The sequence below is a fragment of the Acipenser ruthenus genome, chromosome 51, assembly GCF_902713425.1.
Source record: "Acipenser ruthenus chromosome 51, fAciRut3.2 maternal haplotype, whole genome shotgun sequence".
Lineage (NCBI taxonomy): Eukaryota > Metazoa > Chordata > Actinopteri > Acipenseriformes > Acipenseridae > Acipenser > Acipenser ruthenus.
This window is the reverse complement of record NC_081239.1, coordinates 7,159,165-7,175,879: the sequence shown is the minus strand read 5'-3', so window position 1 is coordinate 7,175,879 and position 16,715 is coordinate 7,159,165. Positions and strand designations below refer to the sequence as shown.

Below are 16,715 nucleotides of genomic sequence, written 5' to 3'. Positions count from 1 at the left end.
TTCACAATCAGTTTTTCAGTAGTTCTTTTTCAGCAGCCACTTGGTTAAGAGAAGTTTTATCTTCTTAAATATAATAATGAAGTTGTTAGATTCTAAGTGTAAAAATAAATATTCCTTGAAATGAGATCATGTGGAGATGTTCTATCAGATGACAGAATCAGACATATTAGAAATAGATTTGCAGTCATTTAATAAATAGGCGTAGTGGGAGGAACCTGTATGTCTACAGCTTCAAAACGGTGAAGTGTCTACATTGAGCTCAGCTTTGAAAGTGTCTCCAGACAGAATGCAGGCTTGTGAAGTCGCTGCACTGATATGTAAGTATCATTGCTGGTGCTTTATTAAACATGCTGCTGATTATCCATCTGGTTTGGGTACAGTTAGAGTGAAATATTCTGGGTTTGGAGACTTGATCGTAATTTAAATTCTATATTTTGAGGTGGTGTCTTGTGTTAATGAGTATTGTGAAACATACTGTATGCATGGTGAAGCAGGGAAGTACATGGTAAAAGCAGAGTGTGCAAGCCAGGTAAATGACAGAGAGTATTGTGAAACACACTGTATGCATGGTAAAGCAAGGAAGTACATGGTAAAAGCAGAGTGTGCAAGCCAGGTAAATGACAGAGAGTATTGTGAAACACACTGTATGCATGGTAAAGCAGGGAAGTGTTTCATGGTAAAAGCAGAGTGTGCAAGCCAGGTAAATGACAGAGAGTATTGTGAAACACACTGTATGCATGGTGAAGCAGGGAAGAGTTTCATGGTAAAAGCAGAGTGTGCAAGCCAGGTAAATGACAGAGAGTATTGTGAAACACACTGTACGCATGGTGAAGCAGGGAAGAGTTTCATGGTAAAAGTGTAGTAAAGTGTTGAAAAGCTAGTCAATGTAAGTAAAAGAAATGGAAGTATGGAACTGCAGGATACCACATGGTACAGGACAGGGAAGTGTGCTAAAGAATAAAAACATGCATGTGCAGGATTACTACATTGATCAATGAGAAGAACCTGGAAACCAGCGGGCTTGTATTTTATTCATTTTATATATATATATATATATATTTAAAATAGTGGTACAGAAAGTCCTCTCACAGTGATGTATGCTGATGCTGCTGAGGCCCTTTGACCTGGTCTGAACTGTAGCTGCAGCAGCTCACTGACACTTCCTGTTGGAACAAGGTGTTAAACTGAGCACAGGAAGCGAGCACACGAGCGCTTGATTTATTCAGTGTTATTTCTTTCTTTACCAGAATGTTATCAGCTTTAGCAACATGTGTCACATTCTATTTAAGAAATATACACTGAATTTGATATTTGCTTCACAGGCCACACAAACAATGTGGGGAGGGGGAGTTAAACAAACATTCAGCACTGCTGGGAGGTGAAATACAAACTTTACATTAGTAATGACTCGTTCACATTTAGCTCTGCTAGGAGGTGAAATACAAACTTTACATTAGTAATGACTCGTTCACATTTAGCTCTGCTAGGAGGTGAAATACAAACTTTACATTAGTAATGGCTCGTTCACATTTAGCTCTGCTAGGAGGTGAAATACAAACTTTACATTAGTAATGGCTCGTTCACATTTAGCTCTGCTAGGAGGTGAAATACAAACTTTACATTAGTAATGGCTCGTTCACATTTAGCTCTGCTAGGAGATGAAATACAAACTTTACATTAGTAATGGCTCGTTCACATTTAGCACTGCTAGGAGGTGAAATACAAGCTTTACATTAGTAATGGCTCGTTCACATTTAGCTCTGCTGGGAGGTGAAATACAAACTTTACATTAGTAATGGCTCGTTCACATTTAGCTCTGCTAGGAGGTGAAATACAAACTTTACATTAGTAATGGCTCGTTCACATTTAGCTCTGCTAGGAGGTGAAATACAAACTTTACATTAGTAATGGCTCGTTCACATTTAGCTCTGCTAGGAGGTGAAATACAAGCTTTACATTAGTAATGGCTCGTTCACATTTAGCACTGCTGGGAGATGAAATACAAACTTTACATTAGTAATGGCTCGTTCCCACAAGAGGAAAGCACTGTTTTCTATGATTAAAGTATTTATTTCATTATCCAGTGATTGTGGGTCTCCTGTGTTATTTATGGATTTCGGAGAGCTGAATGTAAAATCCTACTAATATACTTTGTATTGCTAGTTAATAATGTTGATTGCAACACCTGCCCTCCATGAATGTTTTTATGGAGTAACAGATTGTTCTGTCCCTTTTCAGTCTGTTTGATATTCATGAAGCTGCTGTGTGTATCTTTATTGTATTTTATTTTACAGGCAGACATCAGTTTATTATATAGCAGCTGATTTTTATGCAGTAAGAAATCAGTTAGAAATATTGTTAAAACTACTCCCTCACCTTTACAATCATTCACAGGGTTCTTATTGAAATGACTCAAATCTTGTGTTTGTATTATTTGGTAAGTCTGTGTTAAGATGCTTTGACTATGAGTTCAGGAGCTGCCTGTCATATACATATTTAATATAGGCTAGATTAGAGTGTCTTTATATTATTATATACACCAGCAGCAAGTACTGCACAGCAGTGTGTTACTAACAAAACAAGAGAAGGAAACCTGATCAAAAGTGTGCGATCACTAGATGGCGCTGTCTCTTACTTCTCCCTGTGTTAGCACATGTTACATGTATGTATGGCAGCACCTATAACTGATGAGCATGGTATAACAATGGTAAAAGCATTGGAAACAGCAACATGACTGTGGTGCTTGTATAAGGGTCTAGTCCCTGACTGTCTCTCTTGTGTTTTTCAGTGCTGACTGTAGTGAGCTGCTCCAGACAGTATGAAGGTAAGAGAACAGTTTACAATGTGAACACAGTTTAAAAACAGGATTTACAATTCATGGTTGAAAAGCATGAAGCTCGTTTGAGAAATGACACTTTTCATGTTAGGTGTGTGTGTTGAAAATAGGCTGTGGCAATGCAGTCACAAAGTGAAGAGACTGGTAAAGATTCTCATCCTGCTTCCTGATCATCTATAAAAAACACTTTTCTGAAATCATCTTTCCTTTTCTTCTGTCCAATATAACAATTTAACTTGGTTAAATAAAACAATGAATGACTCCATCAAACACCATTACAGTGCCATACTGTGCTCCACCTAGAGGCTGTGTGTGGTTGCTGGAAAGCTTTTGAATGAGGATATTATTTTGGCTGACTGCTGACCAGACAGAATATCTGGATGACTTTAAGAACAATAATCCTCCCACTTATCGTAAACATGTGACCTGATTCATAAAAAATACAAATAAAAAACAGTTTAACAGGACTAATCCTGCTACAGTAACTTGGACTAATTGCTGCTCGATTGGAAATTTAAACACAGACCACTTTCTATTTTCAAGGCCATAATCATATGAGAGAGATTCTGCCTGCAATGGGTCACACTGCTGCTATTCCTACTGTATCACAAGTAGAGCCTGCAATGGGTCACACTGCTGCTATTCCTACTGTATCACAAGTAGAGCCTGCAATGGGTCACACTGCTGCTATTCCTACTGTATCACAAGTAGAGCCTGCAATGGGTCACACTGCTGCTATTCCTACTGTATCACAAGTAGAGCCTGCAATGGGTCACACTGCTGCTATTCCTACTGTATCACAAGTAGAGCCTGCAATGGGTCATACTGCTGCTATTCCTACTGTATCACAAGTAGAGCCTGCAATGGGTCACACTGCTGCTATTCCTCCTGTATCACAAGCAGAGCCTGCAATGGGTCACACTGCTGCTATTCCTACTGTATCACAAGTAGAGCCTGCAATGGGTCACTCTGCTGCTATTCCTACTGTATCACAAGTAGAGCCTGCAATGGGTCACACTGCTGCTATTCCTACTGTATCACAAGTAGAGCCTGCAATGGGTCACACTGCTGCTATTCCTACTGTATCACAAGTAGAGCCTGCAATGGGTCACACTGCTGCTATTCCTGCTGTATCACAAGTAGAGCCTGCAATGGGTCACACTGCTGCTATTCCTCCTGTATCACAAGTAGAGCCTGCAATGGATCACACTGCTGCTATTCCTACTGTATCACAAGTAGAGCCTGCAATGGGTCACACTGCTGCTATTCCTACTGTATCACAAGTAGAGCCTGCAATGGGTCATACTGCTGCTATTCCTACTGTATCACAAGTAGAGCCTGCAATGGGTCACACTGCTGCTATTCCTCCTGTATCACAAGCAGAGCCTGCAATGGGTCACACTGCTGCTATTCCTACTGTATCACAAGTAGAGCCTGCAATGGGTCACTCTGCTGCTATTCCTACTGTATCACAAGTAGAGCCTGCAATGGGTCACACTGCTGCTATTCCTACTGTATCACAAGTAGAGCCTGCAATGGGTCACACTGCTGCTATTCCTACTGTATCACAAGTAGAGCCTGCAATGGGTCACACTGCTGCTATTCCTGCTGTATCACAAGTAGAGCCTGCAATGGGTCACACTGCTGCTATTCCTCCTGTATCACAAGTAGAGCCTGCAATGGATCACACTGCTGCTATTCCTACTGTATCACAAGTAGAGCCTGCAATGGGTCACTCTGCTGCTATTCCTCCTGTATTACAATTAGAGCCTGCAATGGGTCACACTGCTGCTATTCCTACTGTATCACTGCAGAGATGCTGCTGGGAGGCTGGAATCTCTCTCCTAACTGATTGTAAGGGAATGTGTCCTAATCCTATCCTGTTGTCTGTTTCAGAGGGCTGTCCCAAGGCTGTCCTGACCCTGCAGCCTGCCTGGTCACAGATATTCACAGGAGAGACAGTCACTCTGAGCTGTGAGGTGGAGGGGGGCTCTGCTGACTGGAGTTTTAAACAGAACAGAGATGGACGTGAAGAGGCATGGTGCAGTGATCAGTACACGAGTAGATATGGGGACAGCTGCACAATCAGTACAGCTCGGCATCACCACAGTGGAGTGTACTGGTGTGAGTATGCATCAGGACAGGAGCGCAGTAATGCTGTCAACCTAACTGTGTCCAGTAAGTCATTTACATTCTAGATAATGTTCAGACCCTGTTGAATAATCCTGCACTCGGATTGGCTGAGAGGGTATTGTAAACTAATGATCAGCTTGCTGATTTGAGTAAAGCTGTCTCTGGATCTCCGTATTGAAATAGGTTTCAAATGACTGAATAGCAAACCTAGGACTATGCAATCTGAGAATAGCTAGGGACATTTCCACTTGGGGGAAAAATAGTTTCCTATAATATTATTTTCTCCACCCTGTAGGGATATAGCTCATGATAGGTAATAATACATTATAACATGATGAGATTTAAAAAAAAAAAGAAGCATTACACACGTTTGTGTGTAAAACTGCAGACTCCTCAATCCTGACCCGTCTCTCAGCCCTGCTGATCTGAACTCTTTCTGTCTTTTCAGATCAATGGGTGATCCTGCAGACTCCTCAATCCTGACCCGTCTCTCAGCCCTGCTGATCTGAACTCTTTCTGTCTTTTCAGATGAACGAGTGATCCTGCAGACTCCCCCCCAGCCTGTGTTTGAGGGAGACACTCTGACTCTGAGGTGTCGTGTCCGCCCAGGTTTTAAAGCTGTCGGCATTGTCTTTTATAAAGATAATAAAGAGTTACAGTCCCGGGCTGACAAAGAGCGGAGTGTGGATCGTGTTTCAAAAAGTGACGAGGGGTCCTACAAGTGCAGAGCGCGGTGGAACTCCCGTTACTCTGGTGAATCAGCAGAGGTGCGGGTGTCAGTGAGAGGTACGTTCATTCTAACAGAGAGAGACCTCACCCCTTCTCTGTCTGTAATGTCTCACAGATACATTCACACTGCAGTCTATTCCAGCTGTGTTAATGTGACTCTGCAGAGGTGCGGGTGTCAGTGAGAGGTACGTTCATTCTAACAGAGAGAGTCCTCACCCCCTTCTCTGTCTGTAATGTCTCACAGATACATTCACACTGCAGTCTATTCCAGCTGTGTTAATGTGACTCTGCAGAGGTGCGGGTGTCAGTGAGAGGTATGTTCATTCTAACAGAGAGAGTCCTCACCCCCTTCTCTGTCTGTAATGTCTCACAGATACATTCACACTGGAGTCTATTCCAGCTGTGTTAATGTGACTCTGCAGAGGTGCGGGTGTCAGTAAGAGGTAGGTTCATTCTAACAGAGAGAGTCCTCACCCCTTCTCTGTCTGTAATGTCTCACAGATACATTCACACTGGAGTCTATTCCAGCTGTGTTAATGTGACTCTGCAGAGGTGCGGGTGTCAGTGAGAGGTACGTTCATTCTAACAGAGAGAGACCTCACCCCTTCTCTGTCTGTAATGTCTCACAGATACATTCACACTGCAGTCTATTCCAGCTGTGTTAATGTGACTCTGCAGAGGTGCGGGTGTCAGTGAGAGGTACGTTCATTCTAACAGAGAGAGTCCTCACCCCCTTCTCTGTCTGTAATGTCTCACAGATACATTCACACTGGAGTCTATTCCAGCTGTGTTAATGTGACTCTGCAGAGGTGCGGGTGTCAGTGAGAGGTAGGTTCATTCTAACAGAGAGAGTCCTCACCCCTTCTCTGTCTGTAATGTCTCACAGATACATTCACACTGGAGTCTATTCCAGCTGTGTTAATGTGACTCTGCAGAGGTGCGGGTGTCAGTGAGAGGTAGGTTCATTCTAACAGAGAGAGTCCTCACCCCCTTCTCTGTCTGTAATGTCTCACAGATACATTCACACTGGAGTCTATTCCAGCTGTGTTAATGTGACTCTGCAGAGGTGCGGGTGTCAGTGAGAGGTAGGTTCATTTTAACAGAGAGAGTCCTCACCCTCTTCTCTGTCTGTAATGTCTCACAGATACATTCACACTGGAGTCTATTCCAGCTGTGTTAATGTGACTCTGCAGAGGTGCGGGTGTCAGTGAGAGGTAGGTTCATTCTAACAGAGAGAGTCCTCACCCTCTTCTCTGTCTGTAATGTCTCACAGATACATTCACACTGGAGTCTATTCCAGCTGTGTTAATGTGATTGTGCAGAGGTGCAGGTGTCATTGAGAGGTAGGTTCATTCTAACAGAGAGAGTCCTCATCCTCTTCTCTGTCTGTAATGTCTCACAGATACATTCACACTGGAGTCTATTCTAGCTGTGTTAATGTGACTCTGCAGAGGTGCGGGTGTCAGTGAGAGGTAGGTTCATTCTAACAGAGAGATTCCTCACCCTCTTCTCTGTCTGTAATGTCTCACAGATACATTCACACTGGAGTCTATTCCAGATGTGTTAATGTTCTCAACACAACTCAGGTGCTGAAGTAACGGGTCCTTGCAAAGTTTTCTGATATTAAAGCTCTTCCTAGTCTGAGTATCTCTCACACTCTGAGTAGGGTAGAAACTGTAATAAAGCAGAAAGAGGCCACACCAAAGATACACTGAATGCTTGTCATGATCTAGCCTTCTCCAAAAAATATTTAATTGGTTCTGGTAGTAACAGAAATGTGCATTACCATTTTATCAGGTCCTCCCTAGACAGGGGTGTACAGATTGGATATAGGAAATTGGTCCTATACATTATTACACTGCAGATTATACCACAGAAGAGATTTTTGCCCAAACTTAATAGTTTTAAATAGAATACATACTTGTTCTATTACTGTGACAGACAATATTTTTTATTATGTTTCATTAACTTTGTTTTAAAATCTGCAATTTTATTTTTAATATTTTTATTACAAATCACAGGCAGATGCAGTGGTTGATGGCCTCCACTAGGGCACTAGCAATAGTAGCCCTTGTGCGGAAGGACATATAGAAACATGTACATCAAAAAGTTAAAACAAAACACAAGGGGTAAAAAAACAGCTACAAAACAAAAGGTGGCCAAGTTCAGGCCATGAGCTGCTCTCACACCAGGAACCTTCTCCCTAAACAAACTAACTAAACTGTGGTGGGATTAAATTCATCCCTACCATAAACACACACACAGGTTGGTTGCTCTACCTCAGGCGTGCCACAATAAATAATTTGAGTTTTATTACAGTAATACACAAAATCAATGCAGCAGCAAAGTGTCATTCAGAGTGATAATGAGTCATAATTATAAACGTCACACAGGAGCAGCAAAGCAGTTACTTGTCAGTTTCAAATTCTTCTTTCTTCAGCTCTCCCCAAACCAAACCAACTTGTGGAAGTGCAGAATTGCTTTGGGACCTGAGTGGAGAAGCAGATTTAAAGTGATACAAAGCACTTATACAGTGAAAGACAAAATCTATTAAACATTCTCAATTGGTTAAAACATTATTTTCTTATAAAATAATTTATACAGTTGCAGTTCAAGTTACTTATAAAATGTTATAGCTAACTTGAAATATGCAAATGTTCAAGAGCTGAAAACAATTAAAAAGGTCTAATTAAGAATATTCTTAGTTCAATTAAGGGTCTAGTTAAGTAATTGACACCTCAGTTGGAATGAAACCCAGCAGACACAGGGGGTCCCCAGGACCAAGTTTGAGAAGCCCTGATCTAATCCTTAGTTTTATGAGAAATGTGATTTTCTTTTCAGTCTGTATAAATTATGGTTTTGTGAAAGCTGCTTTGGCACCTGGCAATGACAATACTACAACATAAGTGACAGAGCATCACTAAATGTGACAGACACCCTGCTAAACCCAGGATACAGACTTTAACTGGGTTTGGATCCTCAGAGCCTCACTGAAAGTGACAGACACCCTGCTAAACCCAGGATACAGACTTTAACTGGGTTTGGATCCTCAGAGCCTCACTGAAAGTGACAGACACCCTGCTAAACCCAGGATACAGACTTTAACTGGGTTTGGATCCTCAGAGCCTCACTGAAAGTGACAGACACCCTGCTAAACCCAGGATACAGACTTTAACTGGGTTTGGATCCTCAGAGCCTCACTGAAAGTGACAGACACCCTGCTAAACCCAGGATACAGACTTTAACTGGGTTTGGATCCTCAGAGCCTCACTGAATGTGAAGCCACAGTGAAGGAGGAACAGAGTCTTAACCTGACCTGTGAGGTAACAGTGAACAAGCATCCTGTCTCCACTACATGGCTTTTACCCCACAGTGTTATTGATTGCTATTGTATTACACTGACCTAGCTCCCAGAGTGCCCCCAATTAATGTCTAACAATGCTGATCAGAGCTTGACTCTAATTAATATTCTACTACTCAGAGTGATGCCCACACTCACTCTGACAGACAGGAGCAGACACTGACTCTAATTCATCATCCTCTCTGTTCATTCACTCTGAGAGACAGGAGCAGACACTGGCTCTAATTCATCATCCTCTCTGTTCACTCACTCTGACAGACAGGAGCAGACACTGACTCTAATTCATCATCCTCTCTGTTCACTCACTCTGAGAGACAGGAGCAGACACTGGCTCTAATTCATCATCCTCTCTGTTCACTCACTCTGAGAGACAGGAGCAGACACTGGCTCTAATTCATCATCCTCTCTGTTCATTCACTCTGAGAGACAGGAGCAGACACTGGCTCTAATTCATCATCCTCTCTGTTCACTCACTCTGAGAGACAGGAGCAGACACTGGCTCTAATTCATCATCCTCTCTGTTCATTCACTCTGAGAGACAGGAGCAGACACTAGCTCTAATTCTGTCATCTTCTGTTTCTACAGAGCTGCCTCAGACTACACTCACCCTGGAGCCTCCATTTCCAGAGATATTCACCGGGGAGACAGTCACTCTGAGGTGTGGGGTTGAGGGGGGTTCTGCTGGCTGGAAATATCTCTGGTACAAAGACAGTGAGGACTCTCCAGTGCTCCAGACTGCTGGACGCAGTATAACTGGTGACAGCTACACAATCACTGCAGCTGCTGTGTCTGACCAGGGCCAGTACTGTTGTCGAGGACAAAGAGGAGATCAACCATGTTCCTCTCAGTGCAGTGATCCTGTTACACTGACTGTGTCAGGTGAGTTTATTAACACAGCGATCCTGTTACACTGACTGTGTCTGGTGAGTTTATTAACACAGCGATCCTGTTACACTGACTGTGTCTGGTGAGTTTATTAACACAGTGATCCTGTTACACTGACTGTGTCTGGTGAGTTTATTAACACAGCGATCCTGTTACACTGACTGTGTCTGGTGAGTTTATTAACACAGCGATCCTGTTACACTGACTGTGTCTGGTGAGTTTATTAACACAGCGATCCTGTTACACTGACTGTGTCTGGTGAGTTTATTAACGCAGCGATCCTGTTACACTGACTGTGTCTGGTGAGTTTATTAACACAGCGATCCTGTTACACTGACTGTGTCTGGTGAGTTTATTAACACAGGGATCCTGTTACACTGACTGTGTCTGGTGAGTTTATTAACACAGCGATCCTGTTACACTGACTGTGTCTGGTGAGTTTATTAACACAGCGATCCTGTTACACTGACTGTGTCTGGTGAGTTTATTAACACAGCGATCCTGTTACACGGACTGTGTCTGGTGAGTTTATTAACACAGCGATCCTGTTACACTGACTGTGTCTGGTGAGTTTATTAACGCAGCGATCCTGTTACACTGACTGTGTCTGGTGAGTTTATTAACACAGCGATCCTGTTACACTGACTGTGTCTGGTGAGTTTATTAACACAGGGATCCTGTTACACTGACTGTGTCTGGTGAGTTTATTAACACAGTGATCCTGTTACACTGACTGTGTCTGGTGAGTTTATTAACACAGCGATCCTGTTACACTGACTGTGTCTGGTGAGTTTATTAACACAGCGATCCTGTTACACTGACTGTGTCTGGTGAGTTTATTAACGCAGCGATCCTGTTACACTGACTGTGTCTGGTGAGTTTATTAACACAGCGATCCTGTTACACTGACTGTGTCTGGTGAGTTTATTAACACAGGGATCCTGTTACACTGACTGTGTCTGGTGAGTTTATTAACACAGCGATCCTGTTACACTGACTGTGTCTGGTGAGTTTATTAACACAGCGATCCTGTTACACTGACTGTGTCTGGTGAGTTTATTAACACAGCGATCCTGTTACACTGACTGTGTCTGGTGAGTTTATTAACACAGCGATCCTGTTACACTGACTGTGTCTGGTGAGTTTATTAACACAGCGATCCTGTGACACTGACTGTGTCTGGTGAGTTTATTAACACAGTGATCCTGTTACACTGACTATGTGTGGTGAGTTTATTAACACAGTGATCCTGTTACACTGACTGTGTCTGGTGAGTTTATTAACACAGCGATCCTGTTACACTGACTGTGTCTGGTGAGTTTATTAACACAGCGATCCTGTTACACTGACTGTGTCTGGTGAGTTTATTAACGCAGCGATCCTGTTACACTGACTGTGTCTGGTGAGTTTATTAACACAGCGATCCTGTTACACTGACTGTGTCTGGTGAGTTTATTAACACAGGGATCCTGTTACACTGACTGTGTCTGGTGAGTTTATTAACACAGCGATCCTGTTACACTGACTGTGTCTGGTGAGTTTATTAACACAGCGATCCTGTTACACTGACTGTGTCTGGTGAGTTTATTAACACAGCGATCCTGTTACACTGACTGTGTCTGGTGAGTTTATTAACACAGCGATCCTGTTACACTGACTGTGTCTGGTGAGTTTATTAACACAGCGATCCTGTTACACGGACTGTGTCTGGTGAGTTTATTAACACAGTGATCCTGTTACACTGACTATGTGTGGTGAGTTTATTAACACAGTGATCCTGTTACACTGACTGTGTCTGGTGAGTTTATTAACACAGCGATCCTGTTACACTGACTGTGTCTGGTGAGTTTATTAACACAGCGATCCTGTTACACTGACTGTGTCTGGTGAGTTTATTAACACAGCGATCCTGTTACACTGGCTGTGTCTGGTGAGTTTATTAACACAGTGATCCTGTTACACTGACTGTGTCTGGTGAGTTTATTAACACAGCGAACCTGTTACACTGACTGTGTCTGGTGAGTTTATTAACCCAGCTGAATACAGAGCAGTGTTCTCAATACAGACCCTGCAGAATCCATCAGTAACATTGCCCATGTTTACAACAAAAAAAAAACAGTCTGATATGCTGTTGCCGTACCTTTTAATACAATACAATATTAGATGTACCTGCTTTATTAAGAGAGTTAATAACAAACTTGGCCGTCAATGTGTTTTAATTGATGTGGGGCTGTGCTAATAATTCTGATGTCAGACATTGCTGTGGTATTAGTAATGAATATTAAAATTGCTAATTTGTATACCCCCACATTATCTGACTCGAATCCCATCTCTCTGTTAGACTTCGAAGCTGGCTTGGGAATCCTATTGTTATTGTAAGGTTATTATTATTATTATTATTATTATTATTATTATTATTATTATTATTATTATTATTATTATTATTATTATTATTATTATTATTATTATTAGGCGTCCATGCCATAGGCATATCTTTCTGTCAGAGTTGCTTGAAAACTCATGAAAATCGGACGGTTGGTAGATGCCAATGGGAAAGTGTCAGGGAAGAATAAACACATGTCGTAGGTCACATGGTTTAGCCAGAATATTGGCTTAATTGCAAAAAGTGGTTGCCTAAATGTAAAAATTCACCTTTCGAATACCACTCATTGCAGAGTGCTGAAACTGGGTATACTTGTTGAGGGATAGTCCAAGATTAACTGGTGTTCATAAGAAACTGATGGGTTGTGTGGTATGGTGGCTATGTTGGATGACATCATAATCACACTTGGATGACAACATAATCACAAACCACGAAAAAATTGGTAAAAACTTGGCTAGTGTGGTTGTCAAGAGAAGTTGCTTCAATAAGAAACATGGATGACATCATCAGCATACAAAACTGGCTAATAACTCCTTATAGAATGCAGATAGGGTCATGGGTACTATGGAACACCTACAGGAACCCATATATGCTGTATCAAAAAAATGTAATTATATGTTATAAAAATGTTATTGCCCGTGACCTTTGACTTCTCTTTAAGGCCATGGTCATGATGGAACACATATAGGAAGACATGTATGTTTTATATAAAAATGTAATTGCCAGTGACCTCTGACCTCTCCTAAAGGTCAGATAGGGAGATAAGGTCATGGTTACTGAAGAACACATACAGTAGCCCATATATTCTCTATAACAAAATGTCATTGCCTGTGACCTCTGACCTCTCCTTAAGGTCAAATGAAAAGCTGCCTTATAACTACTTACAAAGTTTAGATAACATGATTGCACAAAAACTTGTGAAACGTTGCTGTATAGTAGTACCCTATGGGAAGTAATGCCCACAATTGAATGAAGATGATTGCTCACATGGATAGTGACCAATCGATTTGCATAAATTTCATGCTAAAAACTAAGAAGCCATAAAGTTGCTTGCAACTCTAGTTATTATTATTTTTTTCTTCCCAAAACTTTAAACTGCTCTTGTTCACATGTGGTGTAACCAATCAACATGAAACCTGGCAGGTAGTTGCCTGTGGGAACTGATTCATCTGAAACTTTGCATATGTCATCAGCAACCATTTTACTATCAAAATGGCTGCTACCAAATTCGACAAAAATGCAACCCAAACATCAAACTGCTTCTGTTTGCAAACCATTTAACCAGCTAACTCTTAACTTGGTGGCGTTATCCTGGGGACAATGGAATTCAAATAGGGAAAAATTGTGTTCTTTTGTAAAACAAGATGGCTGCTAGACATTTTCTTAAATTTAAAACCACTTCAGTTGAAAAATTGTTTATTTGATTAACTCCAAAGTTGACAAGCATCATTCCTGTGTCAACAGAATTGTCATTTTCAGAAACTGTGTTTGTGTGTAAACCAATATGGCCACATGACGCATTTCTTTAAAAACCTTTCAAAATCTTCGGTCAAATGTAAAACTAGCTTATAACGCCTTATAAAGTGCAGATAGGTTAACGGTTACTATGGAACACATATAGGAAACCATATGTGCTCTATCCAAAAATGACCTTGCCTGTGACCTTTGACCTCTCCTTAAGTTAAAATGTAAAACTAGCTTATAACTCCTTACAAACTGTATATAGGTCAATGGTTACTATAGAACACAGAGAGGAGCCCATATACAGTATGCTCTATCCAAAAATCACCTTGCCTGTGACGTTTGACCTCTGTAAGGTCAAATGTAAAACTAGCTTATAACTCCTTACAGTGCAAATAGAGTTATGGTTACTATACAACACATTTAGGAACCCATATATGCTCTATTCAGCAATTACCTTGCTTGTGACCTTTGACCTCTCCTTAAGGTTAAATGTAAATTAGCTATATCTCCTTACAGTGTGTAGATAGGGTCATGGTTACTATGGTGTTTAAAGTTATAAAGCATCATGAGGTAATGAACTAATGCAGTATTTTGAATTGAAACTGCTCCATAAAACTGATCTATTGCTGACACTTGTGCTGAAATGCTACAGCTTGCTAAAATTTCCACCTGGTACTGAGCTTGGAAGCCGTAAAACTGCCTGGCAGTTCTAATTATTATTATTAAAAAATAAAATAATTCTTAAAAATTATTAAAAAGCATAATTAATACAGGCAATGCATGCTTTTTAATTGCATATTTTGTAATGTGCACAATCAATTATGTATAAACAAAAACAGGGTCAATGCTTTCGTTATGCATATCAAAGATTTGTAATGTCACACAAAAAGGCTAAATTATTAATAAATTAATCAATCCTTTTTAATGTCAAATGGGAATAAATGACAATTTTTAATCTCTATGCATGTTTACACATTCTATGAATATGTCTGTTGCACTGTGCTGTCCAGTCTGTCTAAATCAGGGCAAATCAACCAAGAGAACAAATTCTCACACAGAGAACATCTACAAATATTACAAGAATCCAGAGCTATGCTCATAATACCCCTGAGAGACTGTAACATTGAGCTGCTTTTATTAGAGACCAACACAGTTAACAAGTCCATGTGAACGGAGCCTGTGGGTGCAGGTCCTGCTGAACTGGGTTTTATTTCTGTCCTTGGCAGGCAGGTCTGTGTTCCTAACATGCCCTGTTTCCTTTCTTGACTGAAACATTTTTTGTTTCCTTTACAGGCAAAACGATAAGTAGCCTCTATACTCCAGCACTGCCTCTGTCTCTCTAAGGAGCCTCTATACTCCAGCACTGCCTCTGTCTCTCTAAGGAGCCTCTATACTCCAGCACTGCCTCTGTCTCTCTAAGGAGCCTCTATACTCCAGCGCTGCCTCTGTCTCTCTAAGGAGCCTCTATACTCCAGCACTGCCTCTGTCTCTCTAAGGAGCCTCTATACTCCAGCACTGCCTCTGTCTCTCTAAGGAGCCTCTATACTCCAGCACTGCCTCTGTCTCTCTAAGGAGCCTCTATACTCCAGCACTGCCTCTGTCTCTCTAAGGAGCCTCTATACTCCAGCACTGCCTCTGTCTCTCTAAGGAGCCTCTATACTCCAGCACTGCCTCTGTCTCTCTAAGGAGCCTCTATACTCCAGCACTGCCTCTGTCTCTCTAAGGAGCCTCTATACTCCAGCACTGCCTCTGTCTCTCTAAGGAGCCTCTATACTCCAGCACTGTCTCTGTCTCTCTAAGGAGCCTCTATACTCCAGCACTGCCTCTGTCTCTCTAAGGAGCAGGAGGTTCTGTGGGAATCCCACTCTATGGAAGACGCTGGTTCTGATTGGTTTGAATATCTTGTTCAGACAGTTTCACAATCACTAATCTGTCTTCATGTCCTCTTTTCGTAGCTCTGTTTTCCAGGGTGACTCTGACAGCATCTCCAGGAGCCACAGTGAAGGAGGGAGAGGCTCTTAACCTGACCTGTGAGGCAGCAGTGAACAAAACCCCCCGCCCTGAACTCCACTACACCATTGTGAGAGACGGGGAGCCTGTGACTAGCAGCACTGACTCTGCACTGTACAGCATAGCCAGCACTGAGAAGAGCCACACTGGGAGCTACACGTGTGCTGTGGAGTCACAGGGAGTGAAGAAGAGCAGCCAGGAGCTACACATTGAAGTGGAAAGTAAGATTACAAACCCGTCCTACATGACTGTCCTTGATGATTGAAAGTGATCTCACAGTAAAATAGGTCACATTGTGATCCCATTATATTCCCATTCCCTGAAGAAACAGAATAAACAGACCACAGAATTACCAGCGATTACAACACAATGGATTGAATGATTATTACAATCCACTTCCGAAATGCAATCACTAAATTTATATTTCTTTGTAAATGTGAACCCATTATATTCCTGTGTGAAGAGATAGAGCCTAAACAGACTGCAGAATTACCAGCAATTACAACACAATGGATTGAGAACAAATACTGCACAGCACAGACACTGTTTTTATACTTTGCAAATTCAGTGGTGTATATTTCCCACTAATGTTTTAGATTTAGAGTGGCAAGTTGAAGGCTGTTCCTATAGAGCGAGTGTGAGCAGGGTAATGTTCTTGAATCCCTATCAGCTCAGTCAAGGTGTATGGAAGTCACTCGCACACACTCATACTGTACCTTCCTTCCCCCAGCGTCCTGGCACAGCGCTGTTGCTATTGGCTACAGAGTGAGCTTCACTCTGATTCATTTCATTGTGTTCACTCTGCTGCTCCTTCAATACTGCAGGATCCAAGGTGAGACTCCCAGTCAGTGCACACATTTCACCTGGCCTGTCACAGCACACATGCAGGCTTCTTCTTAAACAGCACAGCCCAG

General features: G+C 41.8%; 1 protein-coding gene across 1 annotated transcript; it reads left to right on the top strand.

The window, feature by feature from the left end:
- The first annotated feature begins 245 nt into the window (after positions 1–245).
- On the top strand, positions 246–10,000 carry LOC117970445 (Fc receptor-like protein 5). The gene is made up of 5 exons (XM_059015838.1): positions 246–317; positions 2,789–2,824; positions 4,733–5,014; positions 5,498–5,755; positions 9,645–10,000. The coding sequence occupies exons 1-5, from the start codon at positions 287–289 to the stop codon at positions 9,971–9,973; spliced, it is 936 nt and encodes a 311-aa protein (XP_058871821.1). The 5' UTR covers positions 246–286; the 3' UTR covers positions 9,974–10,000.
- The last annotated feature ends 6,715 nt before the right edge of the window (positions 10,001–16,715 follow it).